This window comes from Lycium ferocissimum, chromosome 11 (genome assembly GCF_029784015.1).
Source record: "Lycium ferocissimum isolate CSIRO_LF1 chromosome 11, AGI_CSIRO_Lferr_CH_V1, whole genome shotgun sequence".
In the NCBI taxonomy this organism is placed as follows: domain Eukaryota; kingdom Viridiplantae; phylum Streptophyta; class Magnoliopsida; order Solanales; family Solanaceae; genus Lycium; species Lycium ferocissimum.
The window spans coordinates 46316753-46343298 of record NC_081352.1 but is presented as its reverse complement, the minus strand read 5'-3'; the positions used below and the strand labels follow the sequence as shown (position 1 = coordinate 46343298).

Here is a 26546-nt window from a genome sequence, read left to right as displayed (position 1 = left end):
GCTGTTAACTGTTGAAAAGTTTAATTCAAATCCACGAGTTGTTAACTGTTGAAAAGCTTAATTCAAATCCACTTACGCCCCCCCCCCCCCCCCACCCCACCCCAACACCCCAATATGGCATCTGAATCCCTACAAATGATACAACTGGAACACAATACAATTCCAATGAGCCAACTGAGGTCATTATTTGTTGTTTTTTCCTACTGTAAATGGGACTTGTCGTCGTTACTTAACGATGAATTTAAAGACACGATACAATAAAATTTATGTAGCAACCAAACAAATATTGTATTTAAACCAACAACACAATTCAACCATCCGAACAAGCTGTTAATGTTTTTATTTTCAAAAACAAAAAGAAGCCCAATATCAATTTCCCAAAACTAAATCACATGCAAATATTTTTTCTCCAGAAAAAGAAGAAATAAGAAAGAAAACCAAAACCTCTTACCTGTCAAAAATAAACATATAAAAAGAAAACAAAAACACTTTCTCTCAACACCAAACGGTATTATAATTATAAAGAAAACAACAACATATGACTTCACTCCATGTGAACAAAGCTACAGTTCAATACACAATAAACACAAAACTATCAGTTTTAACGAGGCTCTACTATGCAACAAGTTTTCGAGTCTTTAATAGTCGAAACATTAATTTAAAAAATACTTCCCTCTACTGAGGTCATTATTTGTTATCTTCTCCTACTATTACAAACACAGAGAGAGAGGTTCCCACAGAACAAGTTCACTTCTTCTTCTTTCCCTTTCCCTTAGCCTTTTGAGTTGTTGTATCCGGCTTTGCAATGTTGTTACTAATTTGATATGCCGGAAAACAGCCGTAAATACTGAAATGTAGCAGATGCAGCATCCATGAAGTTTCGGGGTCATCCTGCACAGGCATATGCAAAAATGAACAATCATACACACGAAATTGTAACTGTAATTGAAAAAAAAAAAAAAAAAAAGGTGATACTAAACGATTAAAATGCTATAGAAGATGCAATTCGATCGAAACAAGTACTACCAAAAGGTTTCAACCTTGTGCTATACTAAATGATTGATTGCATAAAGAGTTTTATTCGGAGTTGTTGCAAGAAAATGAAGAAAGAGACTAGGCTAACAATAGGGGTTAATTTAACCAATGGTCAATAGACTTTCTCTGTGTAACACTAGGGTCGCAATACTATAGTTTTTATAAGAGAGACACTAAACTAACTATTTGTAACACTAAAGTCACAAAACTATTTTTTGTAACAGTAAAGTCACGGCCCATTGCATATGTTTATTAGTACTAGATGGCCTATGCCGTCTTATATGCAGTTGGCCCAACACTATATATATATTATAGTGTATATATATATATATATATGTAGTTGTGTTTAGATAATGATAATATATATATATATATATATATATATATATATATATATATATATATATATATATATATATATATATCAAAATACGATTAATTTAACATTGTAGTTTGTGTTTTCGTATCTAAAACTTTATTTTATTCGTGTTTGCTACGAAAATTTATTAATACCTTTTAAAAGAGAAGACTTGTTTAAAAAGAAACTATTTTCCTCTCTTTCGATAAAACAATAGCAATATTTTGAATATCGAGTTGATACTTTCAATTTTAATTCAATTAATTTAACGGTGTAAAATACTTATTATTTTTTATCAAATTTTGATTTAGATAATTCTAATTATTAAATTAATTTTACATGTTTAAAATGAAACAAAGTAGAAATTAATTTTTTCCTTATTCTAAAGAGTCCATTATTATTGATTTAATTGTTTGATTTTCTAAGCATTTGTTTTTTAACATTGTTTGTTTTATTAATATGGGATTCACATTTTTTTTTTTTAATATGGCTTGATTCTGTTAATATGGGGTCCACTTTTTTTTTTCCCGTGAGTTTGGATGTGGTCAGTTCCACTTTTTTTTCTTCCTTTTTTTTTTAAAGGGACAACGGACGATGAAACATGGGTCTAAACCCATGCTTTATATAGTTTCTTCTTTTTTTATTTTTATCTTTTATATTGCTTGGTGTCGTTCAGTATGGAGCCCACCCTTTTGGACATTATTAGTTTGTATTATATTTATGTATATAATATATATATATATATATACACATACACTATGTTGAAAACACGATTGATATAACATTGTAATTTGTGCTCCGTATCTAAAACTTTATTATATTAGTGTTTGCTAAGAATACAAAGTCTGCACTTTTTTTTTGACATTGTTTATTTTTTTAATATGGGATTCACTTTTTTTTATTATATATATTGCTTGATTTTGTCAATATGGGATACTATGTTCAAAACACGATTAATATAACATTGTAGTTTGTGTTCCGTATTTAAAACTTTATTATATTAGTGTTTGCTACAAATACGCATGGTGTTTAATATGGGGCCCACAATTATTTTCACATTTATTAGAGTAAGGAAAAAATGAAAAAGTAATTAAATTCTATCTTATTTTAATATATAAGTATTTTAAGTATGTTATCTTGTACAATAATTTCATTTGCTCCCACTAATGGATTGATACGCACGCGTAATGAATCCATTATTATTGACTTAATGAGATACTTTGGAAATTACATGAATATTGTTTGATTTTTTAATATGGGGTGCATTTTTTTTGGACATTATTAATTTGCATTATTTTTAATATATATATATATATACTATGTTCAAAACACGATTAATATAACATTGTAGTTTGTACTCCGTATCTAAAACTTTATTATATTAGTGTTTACTATGAATACAAAGTTTTTTTTGACATTATTTTTTTTGAATATGGGGTTCAATTTTTTTTTTTTTTTTTGATAATGCTTAATTTTGTTAATATGGGGTCTACTTTTTTTTACCGTGAGTTTCGAGATGGTGGGTTCCACTTTTTTTTTATTTTATATATTGCTTGATGCTGTTTAGTATGGGGTCAATATATATGAGGCCCACAATTTTTTTTTTACAATTTTTTTTATGGGCCTGTTTAATATGAGGCCCAATTTTTTTTTATTTTTTATATATACTATGTTCAAAACATGATTGATATAACATTGTAATTTGTGCTCCGTATTTAAAACTTTATTATATTAGTATTTGTTAAGAATACAAAGTCTGCACTATTTTTTTGACATTATTTATTTTTTTAATATGGGATTCATTTTTTTTATATATTGCTTGATTTTGTCAATATGGGATACTATGTTTAAAACACGATTAATATAACATTGTAGTTTGTGCTCCGTATTTAAAACTTTATTATATTAGTGTTTGCTATGAATACGCATCGTGTTTAATATGGGGCCCATATTTTTTACATTGTTTGTTTTTTAAATATGGGATTCACTTTTTTTTTTTTTTTTCAATATTGCTAGATTTTGTTAATATGGGGTCCACTTTTTTTTCCCCGTGAGTTTGAATGTGGTGGGTTCCACTTTTCTTTTTAATACTGGATGTTGTTTAATATGGGGCCCATAATTCTTTTTTACAATTTTTTTTAATACTGGATGTTGTTGAATATGGGGCCCACAATTTTTTTTTTTTTTTTTTTTTACAATTTTTACTATGTTCAAAACATGATTGATATAACATTGTAATTTGTGCTCCGTATATAAAATTTTATTATATTAGTGTTTGCTAAGAATACAAAGTCTGCACTTTTTTTTTTTGACATTGTTTATTTTTTTAATATGGGATTCATTTTTTTTTATATATTGCTTGATTTTGTCAATATGGGATACTATGTTCAAAACACGATTAATATAACATTGTAGTTTGTGCTCCGTATTTAAAACTTTATTATATTAGTGTTTGCTATGAATACGCATCGTGTTTAATATGGGCCCGCATTTTTTTAACATTGTTTGTTTTTTAAATATTGCTTGATTTTGTTAATATGGGGTCCACTTTTTTTTTCCCATGAGTTTGGATGTGGTGGGTTCCACTTTTTTTTTAATACTTGGATGTTGTTTAATATGGGCCCACAATTTTTTTTAATACTGAATGTTGTTGAATATGAGGCCCATAATTTTTTTTTTTTTAGGGCCTGTTTAATATGGGGGCCAATTTTTTTTTATTTTTTTATTTTTTATGTTGGTGTTGCGGGGGGGGGGGGGGGGGTCCACAGACGGACGACGAAAGAAGCACCAACCGGTGCTTCTAATATAGTAGAAATGTAAATAAAAGAAGAGCAGATGAACTCACACGAAGAATGCCCTTAGAAGTGTTGTCAAATAGTTGGGGAGGAACTTGTCTTCTCGATGTAGCACAAGAGCTGCATTATGAAAGTGGATCAAACAATAAATTCAAGAAAAGATAATAACTGACACTTACAGAGAATAACAATAATGAAACTCGAGCAGCAGGGACGAAAATGCTTACCAAACGAACTTTAACACCACTGAAAGACTAAGATAACATCGTACCACATATTTCAGATGCAGTAAACAAGGTTTTTCAAACAGTTTCTCTATCACTCGGTACAAGACCTGTACTATCGAGTAAAAGCGATGAGCCGAAGCACAACAATAGGTCATTCCCGCCTCTTGCATCAACATTTTCATAACTATGAGGGTTGCAACCTGTGGAGGTAAAACATTCTTTTCATATAAGATTCAAGAATAAGCATATCACCACAAACCAACAAAGTCATACAGAAGCACTATATATAAAACAGAATGGAAAATCAGGAGTTTGCAGACATATCACAAAATACCCTTATCTCCTTTTCTAATGACACATGCCCCATTTCTCCTGCAAAAGTTTGCTGGCGTTCTTCTCAGGAATGTTTTAGCATTAGGTATATCTAATTTACACTGTATATATATATGGTTAAACTTATTTTTAATGTATATATAATATATGTTGAATCCCCTTGACTTCTCCGTGAACACTCTTAGTATAATCCTGGCTCTAGTTCTATATTTTTTAACCCCCAACTTAGTATAATCCTATTAAAACTCCAATAGCATAAATTTTGTGGTATAAAAGATCAAAACTATTTTTCAATGTGTATATAGTAGATTTTCAATCTCCTTGACTTCTTTATGTGTTTACTTCTTTATATTTTGAATCCCATTTATAAAAATCCTATCTCCAGTTCTCCACCGCCGGATGCATGACTTCTTTACAAACTAAATACTGTATTACATTTATGATGTAGGTTTTCAGCAACAGAACTTACTATTGTGTTGAAAAAACAAATCTATATCACCCTATGCAACAGTAATCAAGATCCTAATTCCCTTTTAATCATATGGTCACTCAGTCCCATGAAGTTTTTAACTTTATTCCGAGCCAAATTCTCCTTCGAAATACATGTATATAGAGGGAACACGAAAAAAATTCTTCTGATGAAACAATAAAACTAAAATACATCATTGTGAGGTTATCAGGAACCCCTGTGAAGAAAGTAGATGGCAAGAAATTCATTTGAAGAAAGTAGATGGCAAGAAATATATATTTCAATTTATTTGATTAAAAAGGGTTATTTTGTTTTATTAGTATATATAAAGTTAACAAAAATACGCCCACATCTTCAAACTTCACACTTATGCCCCTATTTGGATGGAAATCCTCAAATCCTCTCAAATTACCCAATTTCAAAAAAATTACCCACTTTTTTTGTTGATTTTCATCAGCGCAATCCTAGCTTATCATTCTTTTCCATGGAAAAAAACACAAAAAAAAAAAAAAAAGCAGTGCACCAAGTGATAAAATCCAACACTAATAGAGATGTTTGAATACTGCATACATTATGGTTATAGCTAGTATTAATGTTGTGTGTACTATCTAATACATACATATGTTGTATGATTATTTACAATTGTTATATGGATTGTCAGAGTATGAAATGATTACTGCAATAAGATTAAGTTAGTTAAGTTACCAGTGCATATTTTCATGTTCATGTTAGATTGTACGGAGTTGAATATTTTGTTGACTTAATTGTCCAATTCATAGCAGAGTTAAAGATTTTGATGGCTTAAATGCTCATCTTAGAACAGAGTAAAATAGTTTAAAAGTGGTATGTTGGAGCCTATAACGAATAACTCCCAGAATTAACGTGTGGTTCGTTCACTCCTCATAAGCATATTAGTTGATTGCAATTAAAAGTATATCATTTATTACCCCTTACCTCATCCATTTCCACTCTGATTTCATTGTTCTTGATTTTAGCTGCCTTTCTAGAACTCTGCAATTCATCATCACATGCACAAATTTTCTACCGTGCTTACAATTATTGGGGACGTTCTCATATTCCCTGATGGAGAATTTTCATCCTCCAAAACAAAAATTTTTCATCATTTTATTTAGTGAGGTATCTAATCTAAAGGTGTGCCACATCTGAATTGTCTCACCTAATATACGCTTTGGAATTTTATCATTTGATGGAAAGAAACTCGATAATTGATAGGCGGGTCGGGTGGGGCGGGTCAACAAAAAAGTGGTAATTTTTTTTTAAATTGGGTAATTTGAGAGGATTTGGGGATTTCCATCCAAATAGGGGCATAAGTGTGAAGTTTGAAAACGCCATGGGTATTTTTATTAACCTTCACTAACGGAGGGTATATTTAACTAATAAAATAAAGTAGAGGGGTATATTTGACCCTTTTCCCCAAAAAGAATATTACTTTTTATAATTAGTAACTCTTTACATCCCAAAACCCTCCTACATTTTAATACATATATATCTTTAGTTTAAGATCACAAGATTCAAAAGTTTGCTTTATTTTTTAAAACTCCGTGCCAAGTCAAACTAGGATAAACAAATCGAAACGGAGGGAGTAACTTCTAAGTGTAAAATAAGTATGTAACGGACTAACCATCGATGACAGTTCATCACCTAGATCCATGCACCCCAGGCACAAAGGAACCACTTGCGATTCCATGAAAAAAGTAAGGACATCTGATCCATATGGATCATCAAACTGCACCAGCAAGCAAATTCAGAATCATGAAGTAGCATTCACAAAAATTAGAATAATGCTACAAATGTATGATCATCAGTCAAATTACGAATACAAAATGGTACTATATATCGAACCTATTCAATTTTTATACCATGGTTGGATGTTCACAGCCCAGCTATACCTCGAGCTCCCGTCTTTTCTTTTGGGATCAATATCACTATATCAGCAATGCAGTTCGTCCAACGATAAACCTAATCCGAATTAGAAAGCTACGACACAATCAAACCCGAAAGAACAAAATGGTGAATTGAATTGTACCAGTCTCTACTAGGGGTTATTACTCATTTTTGTACTTGCTGGTTTATTTTCCAATTGTAAAGAGGAAGAGTAGGAAGAAGGGAAGTAAAAGAGGAGGTATTTAGTCATATACTTGGTGGTGTATCCCTTAACTTAAACTTTTCAGCATCTCTTTAATTGGATGGAAAAAGAGTATATTTCTTTAGTTCAATCCACTTATAAACCAAACAACCAGAGGTAATTTTGATTACTCCACCAAAAAGGAAGCCAATGAATTTCTCCCCTCACCCTCTCCACTCTCTTCATGGATCTAAACATAATGGTAATGTCACAAGGAAGCATATCCAAAGTTTATCACTGAGAAAAGTAATGTGAACTACATTAGCACCAAGGGAAGAAAACCCAAAACAAGAATAGTTATATTGAAAGTGAAAAGTAAACTTTTCTTATGGACTTATAAGACACATTTGGACTTTTGATTGATGATTTAATCAGAGAAGTTAAGTGTAATTACTGAACATCCAGTCTTGAAGAAAATTGCAAAAGGTAAATGCATGAATGAATGGAAGAAGACCGTTGTTAGGGAACCAAGAACGCCCAAGCTGGTGAGCCTCAAATACTCCAAAGGCTGGTCATCATTTCCATTAGTCTTGAGAAATGGGTAGAGATAATACGGTATTCGGGCTGTAAAGAGAAGTTAATAGACGAGTTAACTGTTTGTCACATAACAGTAAAACATTTCTTGCTCTGTCTGCAATTATTCTAGCACTCCATATTCAAAAAAAGAAAGATGGGGCGTGGGATGCAGAGCGATAAGAATTAGTATTGAAAAAACAAAAAGTTTGACTTTGAGGTAAAGTAGCGCATTAAAAAGGACATATACTTCATCACAAAAGATTTTCAAGCATGATGATAATGGAATAGACATCAACAACTGATGCTTGGACAAAATTAGTCGTAGTTAATGGAAATAGATTTTTTTTTTTTTGAAAGATTAAATAAATGAAGCACAAGTATATGATGAAAAAGGTCTGCAGCGGCTAGAATTTGTTCTTCCACTTATTTAGAAGATGGCAGGAAAAGAGAAGGAAGATATTCTAAGAGAAGTGGATATAATTTTATAACTCTGACGAGCCTGTGACAGGATTAAAAACTAACGCGATCTTTTTGAAACTTATACACCTGAATCTTTCCATACTCATACACGTACAGCAATTTGATTCACTCTTACGGTTAGTTCAGCCTAGGTCTAAATTTCATTTCACTTTGTATCATTTCAAGAACTGACATTACCTTCTATGCCCCCTTCTTGTTTCTGGGTTATTGGCCATAACCTGCAGGTTATAGCCATAAAGGAGTAAGGTGAATACATATCATGCAGTGGCGGAAAACTGATTTCACAAAATAAGTTATGACACGATACCATCAAATTCTTGTTGAAAAAAATAGTTATAATAAAAAATCATCTTCACCAAGAATGTTAGTTTTGAGAATCATATGATGTGCATAGACTTACACAAAAATTGCCTCTTGTACTGCATTTCATGGATATTGATATTGAAACCGACTGTTTCAACCCTTCTAGGAAATTTGCTCATAGATACTGATTGAACTGAAGTTAATATGCAGAACATTGTACCACAAAAGTAAAAAGGTACTAATACTTACTTCCAGTTACTAATACTGGTCCAGCTATGAGATTTGTGGAGAATTATGAGTTGAAGTTCTAGGTATTAATAGACATTGCCTAGGGGATTAATCCCGGGGACTACAGGATTATTTCCTCTCGCTTGGCCTTACTGCATTTCATTTGAGGCCCTAGAAGCCAAGAAAATAAAAACCATCACATGCCAGATCTAACAGGTTTTGCACATGGACTAAAACATTGCAGGATAAAGCACATTCACCAAATCTAACAGGTTTTGCACAAATTGCATAAAAGAGGTGCCCTGTGAAAGACATAATTTAGTATATTTTGCTACTTCAATAGGAGAAAGCGTAGTTGTTGTCTCGTTGATGAGCATGCATACGATTATAACACATGCCACGCTATATTCTAAGTAAACCAACAAGGGGAACTGTGGAAATACACTGGTTTGATTGGATATTGCTGACCTGAAACAAAGCAAGGGCTTTACATGCTCGAGTTGACTCCCTCGGAGATAACTTTGAGGGTGACAACTTCCGGTACACTACTGTGACTTCCTGAAATTAATAAGAGAAAAAATAGGTAATGATAACTTCTTGTTGATCAAAACGCGTTCTTCAAAAAATTTCAGCAAATCAAATAAAGAAAAATCATTTGACATTTGTTGCTTGTCTAGAGAAAACAAAATCAAAACTTGTGAAAGTTACAGTTGCTGGTGAGAGGGAAATAACTCAAAAAGAGAATTAGTTGATGGAGTGATGAATTAAAACAAGTAGCCTATCATTTTGTTTAACCTATCAGTACCATCTCGTTACAAAGACACTAAAAAAAATAATTATCATTTATCTAGAATTATTTCACATGCATTCATATGCCTCTTCTCCGGGAGAAGAGTATAACTATTGAAGACATAATTAAGTAACTAAGAATGTGTTTTTGTGACAGTCTGAACATTTAAATTATAGGGTCACACAATTTAACATGTATCAAGAATGTGCTCTCTCTAATAATTGCTTTTAGACGAGAAGGTCATAAAATTCATAACATAAACTCTAAAAGTCCAGTTTAAGTTTATCCAACTGAATTTAGATGAGTGAAATTTAGAAGAGGTATACCTGCAAAAGTATGTAAGCTACATTGAAGGTGTTCCACAACAGAAGAGCAAGATTTTCGCATGTATCTCGCTTCTGAAATATATAAGAAAAATCACTAATTCAGAATGTGACAATTACTAGCACTTTCAGTAGGTAAAAAAGAAAAAGACTAATGGTATGTTTGGCCAAATTTTCTAAAATCTATTTATTTTGAATTTTTTTTTTTATCATAAATGCTTATCGAATTAGTATTAGGATTAGTAGTTTGTGTTTATCTAATTAATTTAAAAAATACTTTTGCCAATGTTAGAGCAGTGATTTGTGTATGACTAAGGCTTCAAAAGTAGTTATTGGAATAAGTTGCTTTTTTAGCTTCTGGAAAATAGCTGTGCTACTACTTAGTAGCACTCACTTTTTACCTAACAGCTTGGCCAAACACATCAATATTTAGAATAAGCAATTTCGACTTTCCGGAAGCTTGGCCAAACAAGTAATTCAATTCTTACTCTATTATTTAAGTTATATACTCCCTTATTCCCAATTTATGTGGCACCTTTCAGATTTACAGATTCAAGCATGTCTTTCTTTGACTGTAATTGTCACACCCCGACTTTACTAGGGTGTGATGGGCACCCGACCCCATCTTCGGAGCCGAGCGAACCCGCTAACTCTTATTACACATATGAACTTATGAACTAGTAGGAAATGAATACATAGAAATTTTTTTTTTTTCCATAAATAGAATCTGACATCATATAAGACTCGTGACACGAAACATAATAACATATTGGCTGCTGGAGCCGTTTACACATGACAACCCAATACCCACGACTCATGCACGCAAAGTCTCTAACTCCGAACAAATCATCATGGCTCATATACTCGACTCGGCAAAGACTCCGGACAAGTGGAGCCTACCAACTCCGCCGGGCATCTTCTATGCTAGTCTCGGCTCATGACACACGCGGAAAACGCGACCCCAGATCGATGCGAGCTATGTACTAAGCATGTAAGGCAAGTAGCAACATAGTAAGAGATATAAGCATGAACAATAACGGGATATCATATCGTGGGATAAAGGAATAACTTATATATGAACAATATCTGCTTGGAAGCATAGAACATATCATCGGATAACAGAGTAACCTGTACATGTGAATGCCTCTGGAGGCGGATACCATGCATGCTTATCTTTTCCTTGAAAAAAACATTTCTTTTCATATATATATAGAAAATAGAGCATGTAGTATTACCGAGGCGTCGGCAGCCGATCCATTTAACCATAATATATATATATCCCGCGTCCGGACATCTCGTGTCCGGGATGATATCAAGTCAAATACGGCTACATGTACCGTGTATAACCCAGCGTCTATAGCGCTCTGCCCTGCTCCCATCTTCCCCATATACATATATCATAGCATAGCATCCATAGCCCAAAGAAAAGCTATGACTCTATCGGAGTGACGTAAGGTCGATAACCTCCGATCGCAATATGGAATAACCATAGGCGCTTTGTCTCACCTTGAAGGGACAATTTATATAAGACGAGACTATCAATGGAGAATAACTTCATGAAAAAAAACATATAACAGAATCATAAGGCATCATTTCATTTACTTTAAAACCTTTGAAAATAGTCATTATCCAAAAATAGCTTGACATTTCATATCGTCATATTCGTAGTAAGAACATATCCTTGACATATTCGTCATATACTTTTTCTCATCTCTGGCATCATCATTATCATCATAGAACCATAGTCGTCGTTTTAGTCATTAAGACTTTCAATATTGTAAAACTTGATTTTTGGAGAAAAATGAATATTTTGGAAAACATTTGTAAACTTTTAGGAAGGAAAATCATGCCTTGGGGTCAATGGTTTAGTTAGAACAGCTATTGTTTGGTAGTCGGAATGATAACCAAGAACTCCCATTAACTATAGTACGGAAACCAGCCTAATGGGACAATAGGAGGGAGTTCGGGAATAGTGGGCCCACCTCGAGTCAAATGAGGCGGCGTACACAATTTACGTATAAAACGTTTCGCGACATGACTTATGAGAGTTTTAGGGTAAACGGACCCTATTCATGCAAGCTCTAGGTGTTTAGACAATTATTTCAGCTATTCATAAGCATTTAATTCAATCTGCTTTGAATGAATAGTAGTCAAATTCAAGCTCGGATTTCTAGAATTAGAGTGGTCCTCGAGACACGTATTCAAGCCTATTACATCTAAGACATGCCAAAGAAGGAAAGTGAAGCCTTACATACCTTTTCTGCTTCCCATGCGACTCCACATTCAAGTTCCAAATCCGCCAAGATCTACAAATTTGTCATATTTACCAAACCTTAATTAGAGGCATTTAGAAGTAAATTCTCAAAGTAACACTCGTCTACCAAAATTTCGGCAGTAAATGCGCCATCCCCCGAGATTCTAACTCGGCCCAATTCAACAACAACAACCCGAGAATGGAACTCGGCCACAATATCAACAACAATACCAACAATCTTACTAACAACATCCCATTCATATTCAATTCGATTCAATTCACATACTACTTCGCCCAACACCTTCCAATTTCAACAAGAACAAGAACGACTTAATTCTTTCTTTCAAATTCATAAACTACGCCAATAGTCCCATACATTACAACACTACTCTCACAATTTCAAGAGACTATAATAAGGTCACATTAACCCTCAAATCAGCCCACATGGTTTTTAACTTCAACTTGGATCATCACTCTTCATTTTACGTCATAGAATTCATAACGACGACGACCAAAATATTCGATAACATTAATTCATTTCTTGCATACCAAGCAGCCCCTACACGGCCCAACATCAACATATACATTTTCATGATTTTCATTCATTTTCTACACATTTCAACAACACACAAACATGTTGAATACAATTAGTTCATCAACCTAACACCTCTACATGTACACGGCCAAACACACCCACACGGCTACACTTTCAACATCTCTATTTTCATTCATTTCCATACTTCACAATATACACAAATCATCTATAACATATGAAAAAAGATAAGATTAAATCATACCTCTTCCATTCATCTTCTCCACCTCTCGGCTAGCTTGTGTATGGCAAGACAAATGATCTACTTCTTCCAACAACTCCTCCACATGATAGAGGACCTTCCATTTAGTCACAAACTAGAAGAAAATAATTTTTCCTCTCACTCTCCATAATATTTAGTTCGGCCCCCCCACCGTCGAACCTCCCATCTCTCTTTTCTTTCATTTTTCTCTCAAGTTTCTTGAATTTTCTTAGAGAATGAAATATTGGGTTGTGCCTTGTATACCAACACACATATATATATATATATATATATATACCCTCTTGGACGTTTTTCCCCTTCTTTCTTTTTCTTCCTTTTTCTCTAATTTTCTCCAAATTTCTAGAAATTTCCTTAAGTCACAAAGATGACTTGTTGCTTTGCATGGTCATCTTTCTCCATGTATGTGTTTAACCCTTACAAATATAAAATGGACACATGCACCCCTTTCATGGCTTGAAGCAATTGGCCATCCATGGGTGGGTCCCACGGCCACTCACTTGTCAAGAAGTACTAACAAAGATTTTCAATTTCCCAGGTTTACCCCTAATATTCCATGACAATAATATTTATACGCACTTCAAACACAACCGGGAAAATGTAACCTCGTCCTTAGCTTCCCACCATTAACTCGCAATATTCAAGTGTTCGAAATGCGAGGTATAACAGTAATTTTTTCATATATCTATTAAATATTTTGAATTGTCAAACATTGTGACTTATATTACTTTTTGCGTAATTTTTAAGTATGTAAATTTTAATTTTAAAACTTGAAAATTTCATGCCAAAATTCACGGTCAATATTAAACTGTTTGACTCTCGAAATCGGAACTGTGCCATATAAATTGGGACATAGGAGTATAACTTTTTCAAAAATATTTAATTTTTAGCCAACATTGAGAGATTTTAGACAAAAACTATTATGTTTGACTTTCTGTCGTTTCAGCATATCACTGAATTGAGGACATTGCCAGTTGTTGACGAAAATTGGTGCCCGTCTCCTTTTACAGCACCGTTAATGAAGATGGTATTTCTTCCCAGTTTATGATAGTTGATTAAGGATAGATATTCTATATTTACTTAGTCCTTGGTTTTGTTTCAGGGAAAATCTTTGGAGCCGATAAAGAAGGGTGGATCATAAAGCTGAAGAATGAAGAAGTTGTAGCCAACTTCAGGCATATGAGTGAACCTTCACATAAATATTTTGGACATTTTATCTAAACCTATATCTTGAAAGTTTTTTTTTTAAACTTCAGACCTGTGAGTCCAATTAAAATTGAGTTTGAAGTGACTAGACTTATAGGAACTTTATATGGGTTACTCAAATTGGTTATTTGTGCACCCAACCCCAGATGATCTTGGCTTGTGAGGTCAGTCTAACACAACTTGCTTAGGAATGATTGGGTGTAAAGCGTTTGTAGGTGGTTAGGATTGAAACCCATGCTTTAGAGCTCAAGCTATTAGAGCATAAAATTGGGAAGATTGGAGCCTAATCCCTTACTTTGTATACAACTAATAAATATAGTTATGTTAGGTAATTAAATGAAGACCTATCTAACAGTGTAATGGGATTTATAAATTTGTATATATAGGTTAAAATCCAGAAAAGAACTTGCACTTATCATTAGTAAAATGTCTTTATATTGGAAAAGATAGATGATTCTGTTGATCTTACTCAATAATTGCATTAAGAATTACTCAAGCTCGTAGAAATGACATTAATGTGATAATTGACAAAATTAAATGAACTTCTCTCTTTAAAAAGATTTAAGTTATCATTGGGCTAGCTCGTGGCCCTGTTAATTAGCGCTTGTATATGCTAAAATTTTGCAAACTTTTCCAAATGAAAGGTTGAGGTTGTGTCTAAGTTTGGGTTGATCAGTGACCCGCTCAATTACGAGCTCAGCCTATTCCGGCCCATAAAAAGCTGGGTTGATATGAATCCCAAATTGAACCATGAGAAATCTTGTCAATTTTTTTAATTTGATGTCCTATATAGACATAGCAAAGAAAGAAAATAGTTTTATTAGGTACTAAAAAATTACTATAAAAGAAGAAATAGAGAAATTAAAACTTAATAAGAATTGGACGGGTTAGGTTATGATCCACTTTTAGCCCATTTCATCCCAAGTAACTTTTGGGGGTCAATAACCCGTCCATTTATTAACTCAGCCCATTTTTTACCCGCCCAAATTCAACCCAACCTGCCCATTTGACACCCCTAGACATACTTAAAAGTGTATAGAAAGAGAAAGACAATCAAATCAATCATTCAGAGATTTTACAAACCGCTTGCAACAGTTCGTTCAATGTGCATTCTACTGGCCACTTAAAAATAGCACAAAAGAAATTAAGCGATCGATGAACTTTCTTGCCTTTGTATCTCAATCACCGAACAACTACCAAGTACAAGATAAAAAGACATAACAAGTGGATATACAAAAATTAAAACGTACGCAAAATGTATATATAAACATATATATAATTAAAACATTTAAAACGTGTCATGTACCTTGACGAGTTGATCAACAACCTCTTCACGGAGATTAACATCATGGAGTAACAACACCAACTGATTTGGAGTTGCAGCATCTAAGTCAAGAGGATTTTGATGTGTAATCACCGCAGAAGAAGGAGAAGAAGAAGTGTTGAACAACGATGGCGATGATGTCAATGTAGTATCTGTAAATGGTGAATCTGGCAGATTCAATGATGGCGATGATGTCAATGTGATATCTATAGTCTGGTTAATTCTTCATTTAAAATTCTTAAAGAAAAACTTTCCTTTAAAAAAAATTCCAAATGAGAAAGGAGAAGAAAATGAGGCGTTTTTTTTTTCTTTCCAGTGAAAGAACACGAGATGTTTGTTTAGCTTTGAAAGAAAATGAAGTAGGAGAGGGACAAAAGTAGTTGATGTATAATGTCGCCTTTCGGACCCCGGGTGGGGTGGCTTTAAATTTTTTTTGGCTCATGCGGATTCTTGTAATTGGAGGAGAAAGTTTAGATTTACGGGTGCATTTACTATTTAACCCCTTCTGATTTAAATGACAATCTTTTTATTCTACATAGTTTCAAAATGTTGATACTATTTTACTAAGAATTTTATGTTTTGTATGTAAGAGCGGGAACTAATACTTCATTGTAAAATTGTCGCCATGTGACTAGGATGTCACGGGTTCGAATCATGGAAACAACTTCTTGTAGAAATGCAGAATAAGACTGCGTACAATAGACACTTGTGGTCCGACCCTTCCCCAAACCCCGCACATAGCGAGAGCTTAGTGCACCGGCTGCCCTTTTAGGTTTTTCACTAAGTTTATAAGTTGATCAAACTAGCTTATAAAACTTTTTAGTTTATTCACACATTTGATGAACACCTTGTGTGTATAAGCCAAAAGTCATAAGTTGACCACCCCCAACTTATGATTTTGCACCTTATAAACACTTTTAATTTTGACCAAACCTTTTATTATTTTATCCCTGAAGTCTATATAATCTTCGCAATACTCTTTCTAAAACGTAACTCCTATTTATCGTCTCTCTATTCTATTTTTTTTATTCGTTCTTTTTTATGTAAAAGTATATTTAAATGTATATATTTTTTTTTTTGAATATTTATAAGGACATTTCAATCATTTTAACTAAAAAGTATTTATCGACACTTTTTTATCGAGCACATTAACTGCTTATTATAAACTTCGGCACTTCTACCAAACACGTAACTATTTACATGTAAAATCAATTTCAAAGACTTGATACTTATCAGCTACTTTTAATCAGCTAATCCAAACAAACTTTAGTACATGGATTATATATACAAGATCATAATACCCAGTGTAATCCCATAAGTGGGGTCTGTGGAGGGTAGGATGTACTTAGGCCTTATCTCTACCTTTTTGGGGCAAGAAGGCTGTTTCCGAAAGACTCTCGGCTCAAAAGGAAAGAAAAGAAAGAAAAATAAAATAAAATAAAGGGAAAGGAACGTGTATTAAATGTAAGTTGGACAAATCAAAATGTGTAATTAAAATTGGTAAAACATAGGATTAATAAATAATTTAAGTAAAATGCCAATTAAACCAAATGAGCCCTAGTTAATAAGGACTTGTACAACAACTTAATGTAAATACTCCTGAGAACAGGGTCATAAAATATACCTGACAAAGTAGTATTGTCATACATTCAACTACTTACTATTTTTTAAACTCAATCTCATAAATATAATGTCTCTATAATCTCAGATAGATGGATAAAATTTGTTGACTTTCAATTAACACATACATTATGTATAATCTTGAAACAAGAAAACATTCATTACAACATTGTTTTCGTAAATGGTATAGTATATATCTTTATATTATGATCCAAGAAATAAGAATTATTTTTCCTTTAACGATAGAGAAAAAATGGCTTCCAGGTTAAAACTTCTATTTTCGTTCTCTCGTTTATGGCCAAGGGCTGATATAGCATTGCTCAGTGAGATAATTGAACAATATTTAAGAGAAATATCTCTATATCGAGTTTGCTCTAACTATCACAAATGAATATTAATAAATACAAGTGACACTTTTTTAACACACTTTTCTACAACAAAACCAAAGAATAGGGGAATACTGCATCAACACTTAGGCTCATTTATTTTTATTAAGATTAAGACGTCTGGATTCTAATATACATTAAGATGTTGTATTATGATTTGAATAATAAATAATAGATTATTTGTTTTCTCAACATCTGAATATACAAAACCTGTCTTCATTTAAAAAGTGAATCCAATTACAAGATGCTCTTTCAAACAACCCTTAATTAAACTCATCTATGCTATTGAATTTTGAACATTCAAAATTAACATCTAAACTTTACTACTACTTAAAATTTATTGGTAAATTTGAAAAGATGGATTAGCAACAATGCCAATGCCCCTGACTTGAGAATAGTTGGTGTTGGAATCCCATATTTCCCTTTAGCAAACAACCCCTTTAAGAATGCCCAAAATATAAAAAGTACCCACATAATGCATATAACTTCTCCTAATCCCCATTCAAGATTTCCTTTTTTGAAATCTAGCACTCCAATGAACAAGGAACCAAGGTTCAATAAGAGAATTGGAGTGCCAGGCACAAAAATTGGGGCTCATCAAATGTGAACCTTCCAATATTGGAGTTATCTGTGTCATCTCGATCATTTCCCTGGTCCTTTTTTGATAAACAATATGCTTGTAAAGTCCATAACTTTGTTATACCACTTAGAATCCCAAATAGCCATGCGATCATACATTGACCCTCCACATTCTTTGGTTGTTCAACCATGCTTCTATTGGCTCATTTGAACATATAATAAACCATACGTTGTAGATGATAAAGATTGATGCTGGTATAACCATACTTGATTCACTTGCCTGCACATATATAAACTTGGTAAAGAATAACTTTTGAGATATGAATTGAAAAACAAAAAGCATAACAAAGTATATAATAAGTGCATAACCGTGTACACCCTGATTATACAGTAATTATATATTTATTATTGACTCCATACTGGTTAAAAATTATAAGAAATACACTGAAGTTACATTTTGTGGGCATTTAACATATTTTGCTTGACGGCCAAAATGAATTACAGTTGGTATGTTGTTGTTTTTGTTGCCAAAAATAATTACAACCGCTAGCGAAATAAACAAAGATGTACACTAATTATGTTTATTATATATTAATATACAAGAAATATATATATATATCCCAGCTATTATTTGTGGTGGCAGCTATAAAGTGTAAGTATTCCTTTGGGAAGTTTACATAAATGTACCCTTCGCCCAACTAGTTTACCAACATGGCCGAAGTATACATTACCTATACACTATCAGTGTATAGGTATGTATATTATATATATAGTGCATGTATATTTGGTATATACTGTGTACATATATATAGTGTATGTATATTACATATACCTATATACTGTGGACATATTTTATAAACTATATGGACGAATCGTATTGGGCTGTAGTTTTTCCAATTCCTTTTTGTTATCACTTTTGTTGAATTGATGGGTAGTATAAAAATTCCCCCAAAAAATAATAATTAAAAGAAGTAAAATTTTCACAAACAACTACCTTTTAGCTCCTTCTAACAACCTATAACTATATGTTCTACATTTACAGTTCGTAGCTAGAGGACCTATATTTAGCTAGTAGATGCGACGACTTAAATATAGAATAAATATAACGGAAATACACACGTTGAAAAAACTGAAAGTGCTATATTTATGGAAACAAAATCTATTCCAATTTACATTAAAATCAGTTTTTAATGTTCCCTGATTCACGCAAATATCCTCCCATTCCATATCTGATCTCATATGTCATTCAAACAGCTAATAAATTCAAAAAAAATTGAATTCAAAAAGTACATTCATATTTTTAACCCAAAAAAAAAAAAAAAAAAAAATTCAAAAACTTGTTCATCAAAAAACTTTGAAAAATAACAATATCAAACTAGTGAACAGATTTGAATTCATCTGTTGAAATATTGAATTCAAGTTGAGTTCATAATTGAGGTAACAACGTTTTCACTGCAACTTTTTTTTTTTTCTGAAATTTTGAAAAATATAGTCAAAATATACGAAAAATATATCTGAAATATAGTCAACAGAAACCAGAATAAGTAATATTGAACGTAATTATCAAAAATATAATTAAAATATAGCCAAAATATAGTCATAATTGAGGTAACAACGTTTTCACTGCAACTTTTTTTTTTCTGAAATTTTTCTAAATATAGTCAAAATATATCTGAAATATAGTCAACTGAAACCAGAATAAGTAATATTGAACATAATAATCAAACATAATTCAAAATATAGCCAAAATATATATGAAAAACAACTATTAAAATATCAATCCAAAGTGGGGAAAAAAACGAAAATATAAGTTAAATACACGGTGAAACGTAAAAATCAGTATGGAATCTTACCTTTTTTTGGGATTTAGATTTGAATTATGAGTGAAATTAATGAGTAGTTAATTAGAGATAAACAAGGAAGTTGAACTATTATAAACTGATTTGAAATTGGAGGAAATTAAGGGATATTGGGCATAATGGCATGTATTTAGGGGGATAGGAGAGAGGGACGTTTTTTCTTCTTCTTAAATTTAGGGGTGTGGGAAGTTATCAGATGAGTGGTAAAAAAGTGATAGCTATAGGAAGTAAATATGCTATATTTTAGCTACTAAATATAATTATTGTAAAGTTTAGTTATGTTCCATAAATAGGTAATAATGTAAGCTATGCCAAGTAAATTTTACTTAAAAGAATATGTACTACTGGTTGGGCCCAATATTCTCACCTTGGGTAAAAATCTGGAATTGGTGATGAGGCAATAGGCAGGCAGAATGGCATAACAAACTTCAAATATGGATCTCAAGGCCCATAGATGGATATACAAATAAGCCATGCATTGTCTCAATTGAAGCTTCCCAAAGATGGTTCCAATAATTGGGCTTTTACTGCAGAAAAGAATTTCAAATAGCCCAGTAGACCATCTCTTCTGTTGGATCATTGAAGCAGGCCCACCTGAAGGTGCACATCCAAGAAAAGCAGGCGGGTCGGGTATGCAGTAGGCGGATCTCCAGCCCTTTCCTTGGATAAAGAGTCCAGTTAAGACATCCTCTGTTGCAGTACCATATAGCCAGCCCAGCTAACACATTTAGACCCAAATGAGAAATTATACACTAAAATAATCAAGTTAAAACTTGTACTAGTATTAATTATTTCATAAAATGTATATGAATTTAACTTACATATATGGCTAGTGTTAAAACTTATGAAACTCAACGCCAAAAACTAGTACATGAGCTGAAGATTGTCCAAAACTATGTAAACCAATTTCTCCTCCCACAACCAAAGTGGGACTTCAACACCCCTTGCATGCCTAAGATCGGACATCTAGAGTGTCGACAACATAACATGGAGGCCCAACATTGGGTAATCCAAGAATTGAGATGGGTTTGACTGACGATAGAGTTTTGGGACTAACTCAATCCTAAAAACTAGCTCATGATGCAATGATTGCCTAACGCCATATCAAAGAGACCAATTTTTCCTCCTACAATCGCTGTGGGACTTCAACACCATGCGTGTAATTTAACATATGATAGCAGGTTGTCTATCTTATTTTTCTTAAGTTACTAATTTCATTTATTACAAGCAATTACCTATAATATATTTTAGGTAATCTAACTGTATGTGTGTAGATATAAAATTGTTACATCAAATGAATCATGATTACCTTTTGACCCCATCCTGTGCCAAAATCATATCCACAGCTTCCAACTTGATGTGCTATTTCAATGGAACTGGAGAGAGAATTTGAATTGACTTGCTCAATAATATTTGCTCCTCCTGAGAGAGTCTTAGCAACTGATGCTGATAACTTCTCTGATTTTCCATAAATTTTCTGTAGATACTCATCCTTCAATTCTCCTAATTATCATGAAACAGGTCTTATTAATTAAGCAGTGTGCCTGATGTTATCGTGCTACAAGTCCTTGCAATTGTAAAATAAACTCTATGAAAATTATTTTCTAGTAAAAAGTTGTTAAGACGTCATATAAACGAAAGGGGTTATGCAAAAGTTTTAAAAACCATTATTTCTATGGAGGGAAAAAAGACAACAGAATTAACTAATACTACATTGGTTCTTTATGCGACATAATTTTGAATATATATATTCGAAGATAAAAATTTAAATTTTTTAAAATAAAATATGCGTACTAAAAGCTATATGAAAAGTATTATAAATAACAATAATGAACAATGCAAAATACTTAAAAATATTATAGTCAAAGAAAAAACCCTTTTAACTCTCTAAATAGTAATTGCGTCACATGAAGTTAAAAAAAACAGAGAAGTTATTAATTTCCATACCAGCAGATATTTTATCATCTGGTGACAAGCCATATATAACTTTTCTTCTGTGGAAACATCCTGTTCCTTGATAAAATGGCCCTTGAATGCCACCAATTCCTCTTCCCAAATACTAATCAGCAGAAGATAAATATATAATATTAAATAATTGAATATACTGAAGAAAACATATAAATGACCCATGAAAGTTCAGTCTTAAAATGTACTTAATAAATGGTTCATGTTTAATGATTTTTTTTTTTGTTGAATGCATGCGTATGCTTTAGAAATTAGTAGAATTTACCTCGTGTAAGACTTTTAATTGATTTCCGTAAGGATCTTCTTTTAAACCATCGTAGAAGTACTGTGGAAATTGAACAAAACCGCAATCTTTTTCATCCTTAGCACCAAGAAAATAACACATGGCATGTAGTACAACTTGTGGGTTATTTGCGTACATGTCACAATCCACATTTAGCATGAATGGTGCATTTGTCATCACTCCAGACGCTCTAGTCTGTTTTCATCAATGTAAAAAATCAAATACACAAAATAAATCAATAGCAAAAGAAAAAAAGAACATTTCTTTGAACATTTTTTTGTCTTCTTTCTTTTGTGGTGGGGATGGGGGCAGGTGTCACCTCATCATGACAATATTTCGCCGAATTTTTTTCATTAACTATGGATATAGATAATACGAAAAATAAAAATAGTTGGTAAAATATAAATAATGACATCACGCATCATTGTATACTTACTAAAAAAACGCAAATTTTCTATGAAATTTTCCGCCAAAATCTGTTGAAATGGTCTTGTCGGAAGCATTTCCAATGAACTTTCCGTTAGAAGTCCCATATTTTTTATGGGGTTCCAACAAGAACGTCCATCGAAATGCACTTTTTTTTTTTTGAACTAATAATAATAATTCATTCATTTATTAACTTCATTAACCATAAATTCTGCGTACGTCACTAATTAATAAAAATCTTTTTCTTTGAAGGTAGGGTTTTGTGGTCTAACCAAAACATTCATGGCGCCGGCTTTGAAGTGATGTGGATGCTTTGGACGTTTCTCTCTCGAGATGTACACAAGATGAGGCAAATCATCAGCAAGACCCTCCTTGTTCTCCCATATTACCTTCATATAAAACAATTTGAAATCATTGTGCATTTACATTGTAAAATAATTATAAACTATTAGTATAATTTAATTTGTTATAGCAGATTATTGTGAAGCAAGAAAAGACGGCGTTATGTAATTAAGATATTATTGAGGTGAAGTTCAAAAATGAGTAGTTGTTGAGGTTTAAAAGAGTATTTAGAAATTGTTTGACATTTTAAAAGTATTAGAAAATTGTGTTTGGACTAAAATTTCACTTGAAAAAAAAAAGAGTTAGAAGCTTGAAATACTTCTCAGACCAATTTTTCAGCTTCGAATTCTCCATTCCAAGTTATTATATCAATAAGTTTGTCTGTTTTTGAATTTTAAAAGAAATGTTACAACCATTTTTAACTATCAAAGCAAACTTGTTTTTTGACAAACGGAAACGTAAGCACAAGCTCTTTTACATGCATCATTTGAGAATATTAGGGAATATGAAAAAAAGAATGGAATTTTTTATGGACGGGAAGCAAAAGGACTTAATACCATTAAACAAACAATGAATTGTTCTAATCGAAGTTGACTGAAAATGACATAGAAGAGCGTGATACATATGTCAAGATTTTAAATTTAGACCTTACATAATTAACAATCTTGTATGATTCGACGGGACAAGAATATGACCATCTTCTAAATTTAGTTTATTTTATATATATATGATGAACTACGAATATAGAATCAAGCAACGAACGTCAATCCCGACGTAAGTTTTTCATTTTTCTCTTTAGTTCTTGTGGGATAGTTACACTAATACATTCCTTTTATTTAACAAAATTACCTTATTTTATTTAAAAAAATCTATAGCATGCATGAATTTAATCCTTTCAAGACACTCAACTACTTTTAATTCCTAACGTAAATATGATGAAGAAAAAAACAAAATATAAAGCTATGTTTCGATGTTTTTCAGTTCTAGTTGTATCTTTAATTCTGTTAACATTTTTAAGTGTAAAGATACTAAATTATTTGAAGAAGTTGAATGATAAATGCTAGGGTAGATTCATGATCCAAATAAATTATGAAAATATAGTTTTGTTACACAAAATAACAAACTTCAAATAAGAAAGGTTCGCATAATATTTGAAACTAAAACGAGTACATTTATGTATCGCAACCTCGTGGATGGCCTGTGTACCTTTTTCTTCTTCTTGTGATATTTGAATTACGAAAGGAAATGAAAACTTTTCCAAAGAAAAGGAAAGAAGACATAAATAAGTTAAAAAAAAACCTTTATAATGGTTGGATGATTTTTGCGTTCGATATTTGAGAAAACAGCAAAATCTCCTGCAAAATCACATGCCTCTGGTTCTTGACTGCTAGCATCTTCTATCTTTTCACACAGCTGTTTATACTTTTCCTGCAATTTTCGGACAAAAAGTTCTTTTTATAAGCTAGCAGCAACTTACTACTTATAGAATGTACTCGATGTATACTTAGTATATTATAACTGTATACTAATGTATTTAAATGTTATATACTGATTATACCGACAAAAATTTATAAAATATAAGCTATTTTTTGTTGTGGGCATTATCGGACTCATGTGTAATTTGTAAATCTTTTTCTTGTTTTACATTTACAGAGGTTCATTGGTCCAGTGTTCATTATTGGTTACACTATATATAGACAATTTTTAGGAAGTACCTTCCATACGTAAATAATATCAATGCATCTCTAGTTTGACGAGCCAAAAATTGAAACTATAATTTATATGTCCATATTATTTAAGCTTTAAAATACTAATAAAATAACGTAGAAAACTTTTGAAAAGAGAAAATAACCTAGATAAGTTTTATCAATATTATAACCTCTAAATTTCTGAAACGTCCGAACCGGAAAAAGCAACCTTATGAGATGTACTAAATATATAAATATGAAAAACAAAAAAAGTGAAAGTAGTAAATAGTTACCTACCTTCATTCTCTTCCAGTCTTCTAGGAATTCTTGTGAACTATCTTGTGGTGGTGATGAGTTACCACTAAAATATCGAAAAGGGGCTCTAAGGGCAATATTATACTTCTTACAAAAAGGAACCCAAAGCTTAGCAAATTTTGATGCTTCAACAAGTGAATAATAGGTTACAATTGATGCACCATCGTCCGAGACATAACAAGCTAGCTTATTAGCCGGATAATCCACTGCTAACAATGATAACACCGTGTTTATGGTTATAAGAGGCGGTTCTAGGACGGGATCTGCAGTGGTAACAAACATGTCCACGGCAGGAAACTCCGAGGTCCTATATAGATTATACAAGATAAAAGTAAAAAGACGAGCATAAGTAAGAAAAAGAAAAGGCTAACTTCTATATATACACTGGCAGTACTATAGGAGAGTTCTTACACACAAAATTTTTAGTAAATTTGAAACATAATAGAGTGCAACATTTCCAGTGCAAAGTCACGCTTTTCATTAAGGGATTCAAAATATAAGAAGTGAACACATGAAGAAGCCAATAAGATTCAAAGTCTACTTTAATTTTTTGGCGCCCCTTACGTACCCCTAGCTCCACACCTGAACGTTTCCCACTTGTCAAGGGATTTAACAATGTATAAATATGAAAAAGAAATATTTATAACCTATTTATAAGTGCGTTTTTTAATGAAGAAGTCTTGACTGAATCCCTTCCCATTAGGTAGCACCACAGCTACCAGATCTTCAAGTAACGATATATCTATAATAAGTCAAATTACTAATCTAAAAGATAAGATATGCTGATAGCGTAAATATGTTATACATCATCAGTATATATAAGTCAAATTCGAAGGATATTATAAAAGTGTGAAGATGTTTGATAGTGGTACCATTCCAAAAGGCGTCGAGGATATGTTTTTGGTTCAACTTGACTCCATTTTGTGCTGATGGTGATAATCCAAAGGAAAGTGAACCACGACTCACATATAACAGCCAATAACCATTGGAAACCATGGTATTTTAGACAGATGAATCTATAAGCCAAGAGTGAGAACAAAAGGAAAAGGATGAAGAGTTCTATTCCTCTTGATATTATGTTTTTTCGATACTTTACTTCATAAAGAGGAAGAGAAGGTGTTTTGGGCGCCATTAGAGAAACAGTACTATATACAAAACTGTTTACTGGAAATGGGGTTTTCCTTTATGACATATTTATAGCACTAATATAGTTTCTCAGGAAACTTTAAAAATAATAGCCACTTGCAAAGATTGCAGTATCGATTTGTTTTTACTGATGACGTAGCCAGAGGAGCGAAAGGGTTTATCAAAACTCATTCACCGAAATATTACATTATACATATTTAAGGGTTTATACATATATAAGGGTAATTTATTTTATTGATGTATAGTAGATGATGGACTCTCTTAAAAATCCTCAAATATATATATATATATATATATATATATATATATATATAATTCAAGTCCATTTATTGATGTAT

At 32.2% G+C, this 26546-nt stretch overlaps 2 protein-coding genes across 2 annotated transcripts; both read right to left on the bottom strand.

Annotated features, from left to right (window-relative positions):
* Positions 1-347: 347 nt before the first annotated feature.
* On the bottom strand, positions 348-16209 carry LOC132038413 (cell differentiation protein rcd1-like). Its single transcript, XM_059429086.1, has 10 exons — positions 16205-16209; positions 15582-15822; positions 10007-10078; positions 9359-9448; positions 8550-8577; positions 7818-7942; positions 6860-6964; positions 4416-4615; positions 4239-4308; positions 348-891 (listed from the first exon to the last, which is right to left on the bottom strand). Exons 1-10 carry the CDS (start codon positions 16207-16209, stop codon positions 748-750), a joined length of 1080 nt encoding a protein of 359 aa, XP_059285069.1. The 3' UTR covers positions 348-747.
* Positions 16210-17807: 1598 nt separating this feature from the next.
* On the bottom strand, positions 17808-26278 carry LOC132035842 (cellulose synthase-like protein B4). The gene is given in 11 exon segments (XM_059425982.1): positions 17808-18198; positions 18201-18341; positions 18344-18464; positions 20411-20761; positions 21353-21546; positions 21991-22102; positions 22274-22486; positions 22990-23106; positions 24359-24487; positions 25045-25369; positions 25935-26278. Coding segments are annotated over 11 exon segments (2226 nt in total). The 5' UTR covers positions 26195-26278; the 3' UTR covers positions 17808-17935.
* Between the last annotated feature and the right edge of the window lie 268 nt (positions 26279-26546).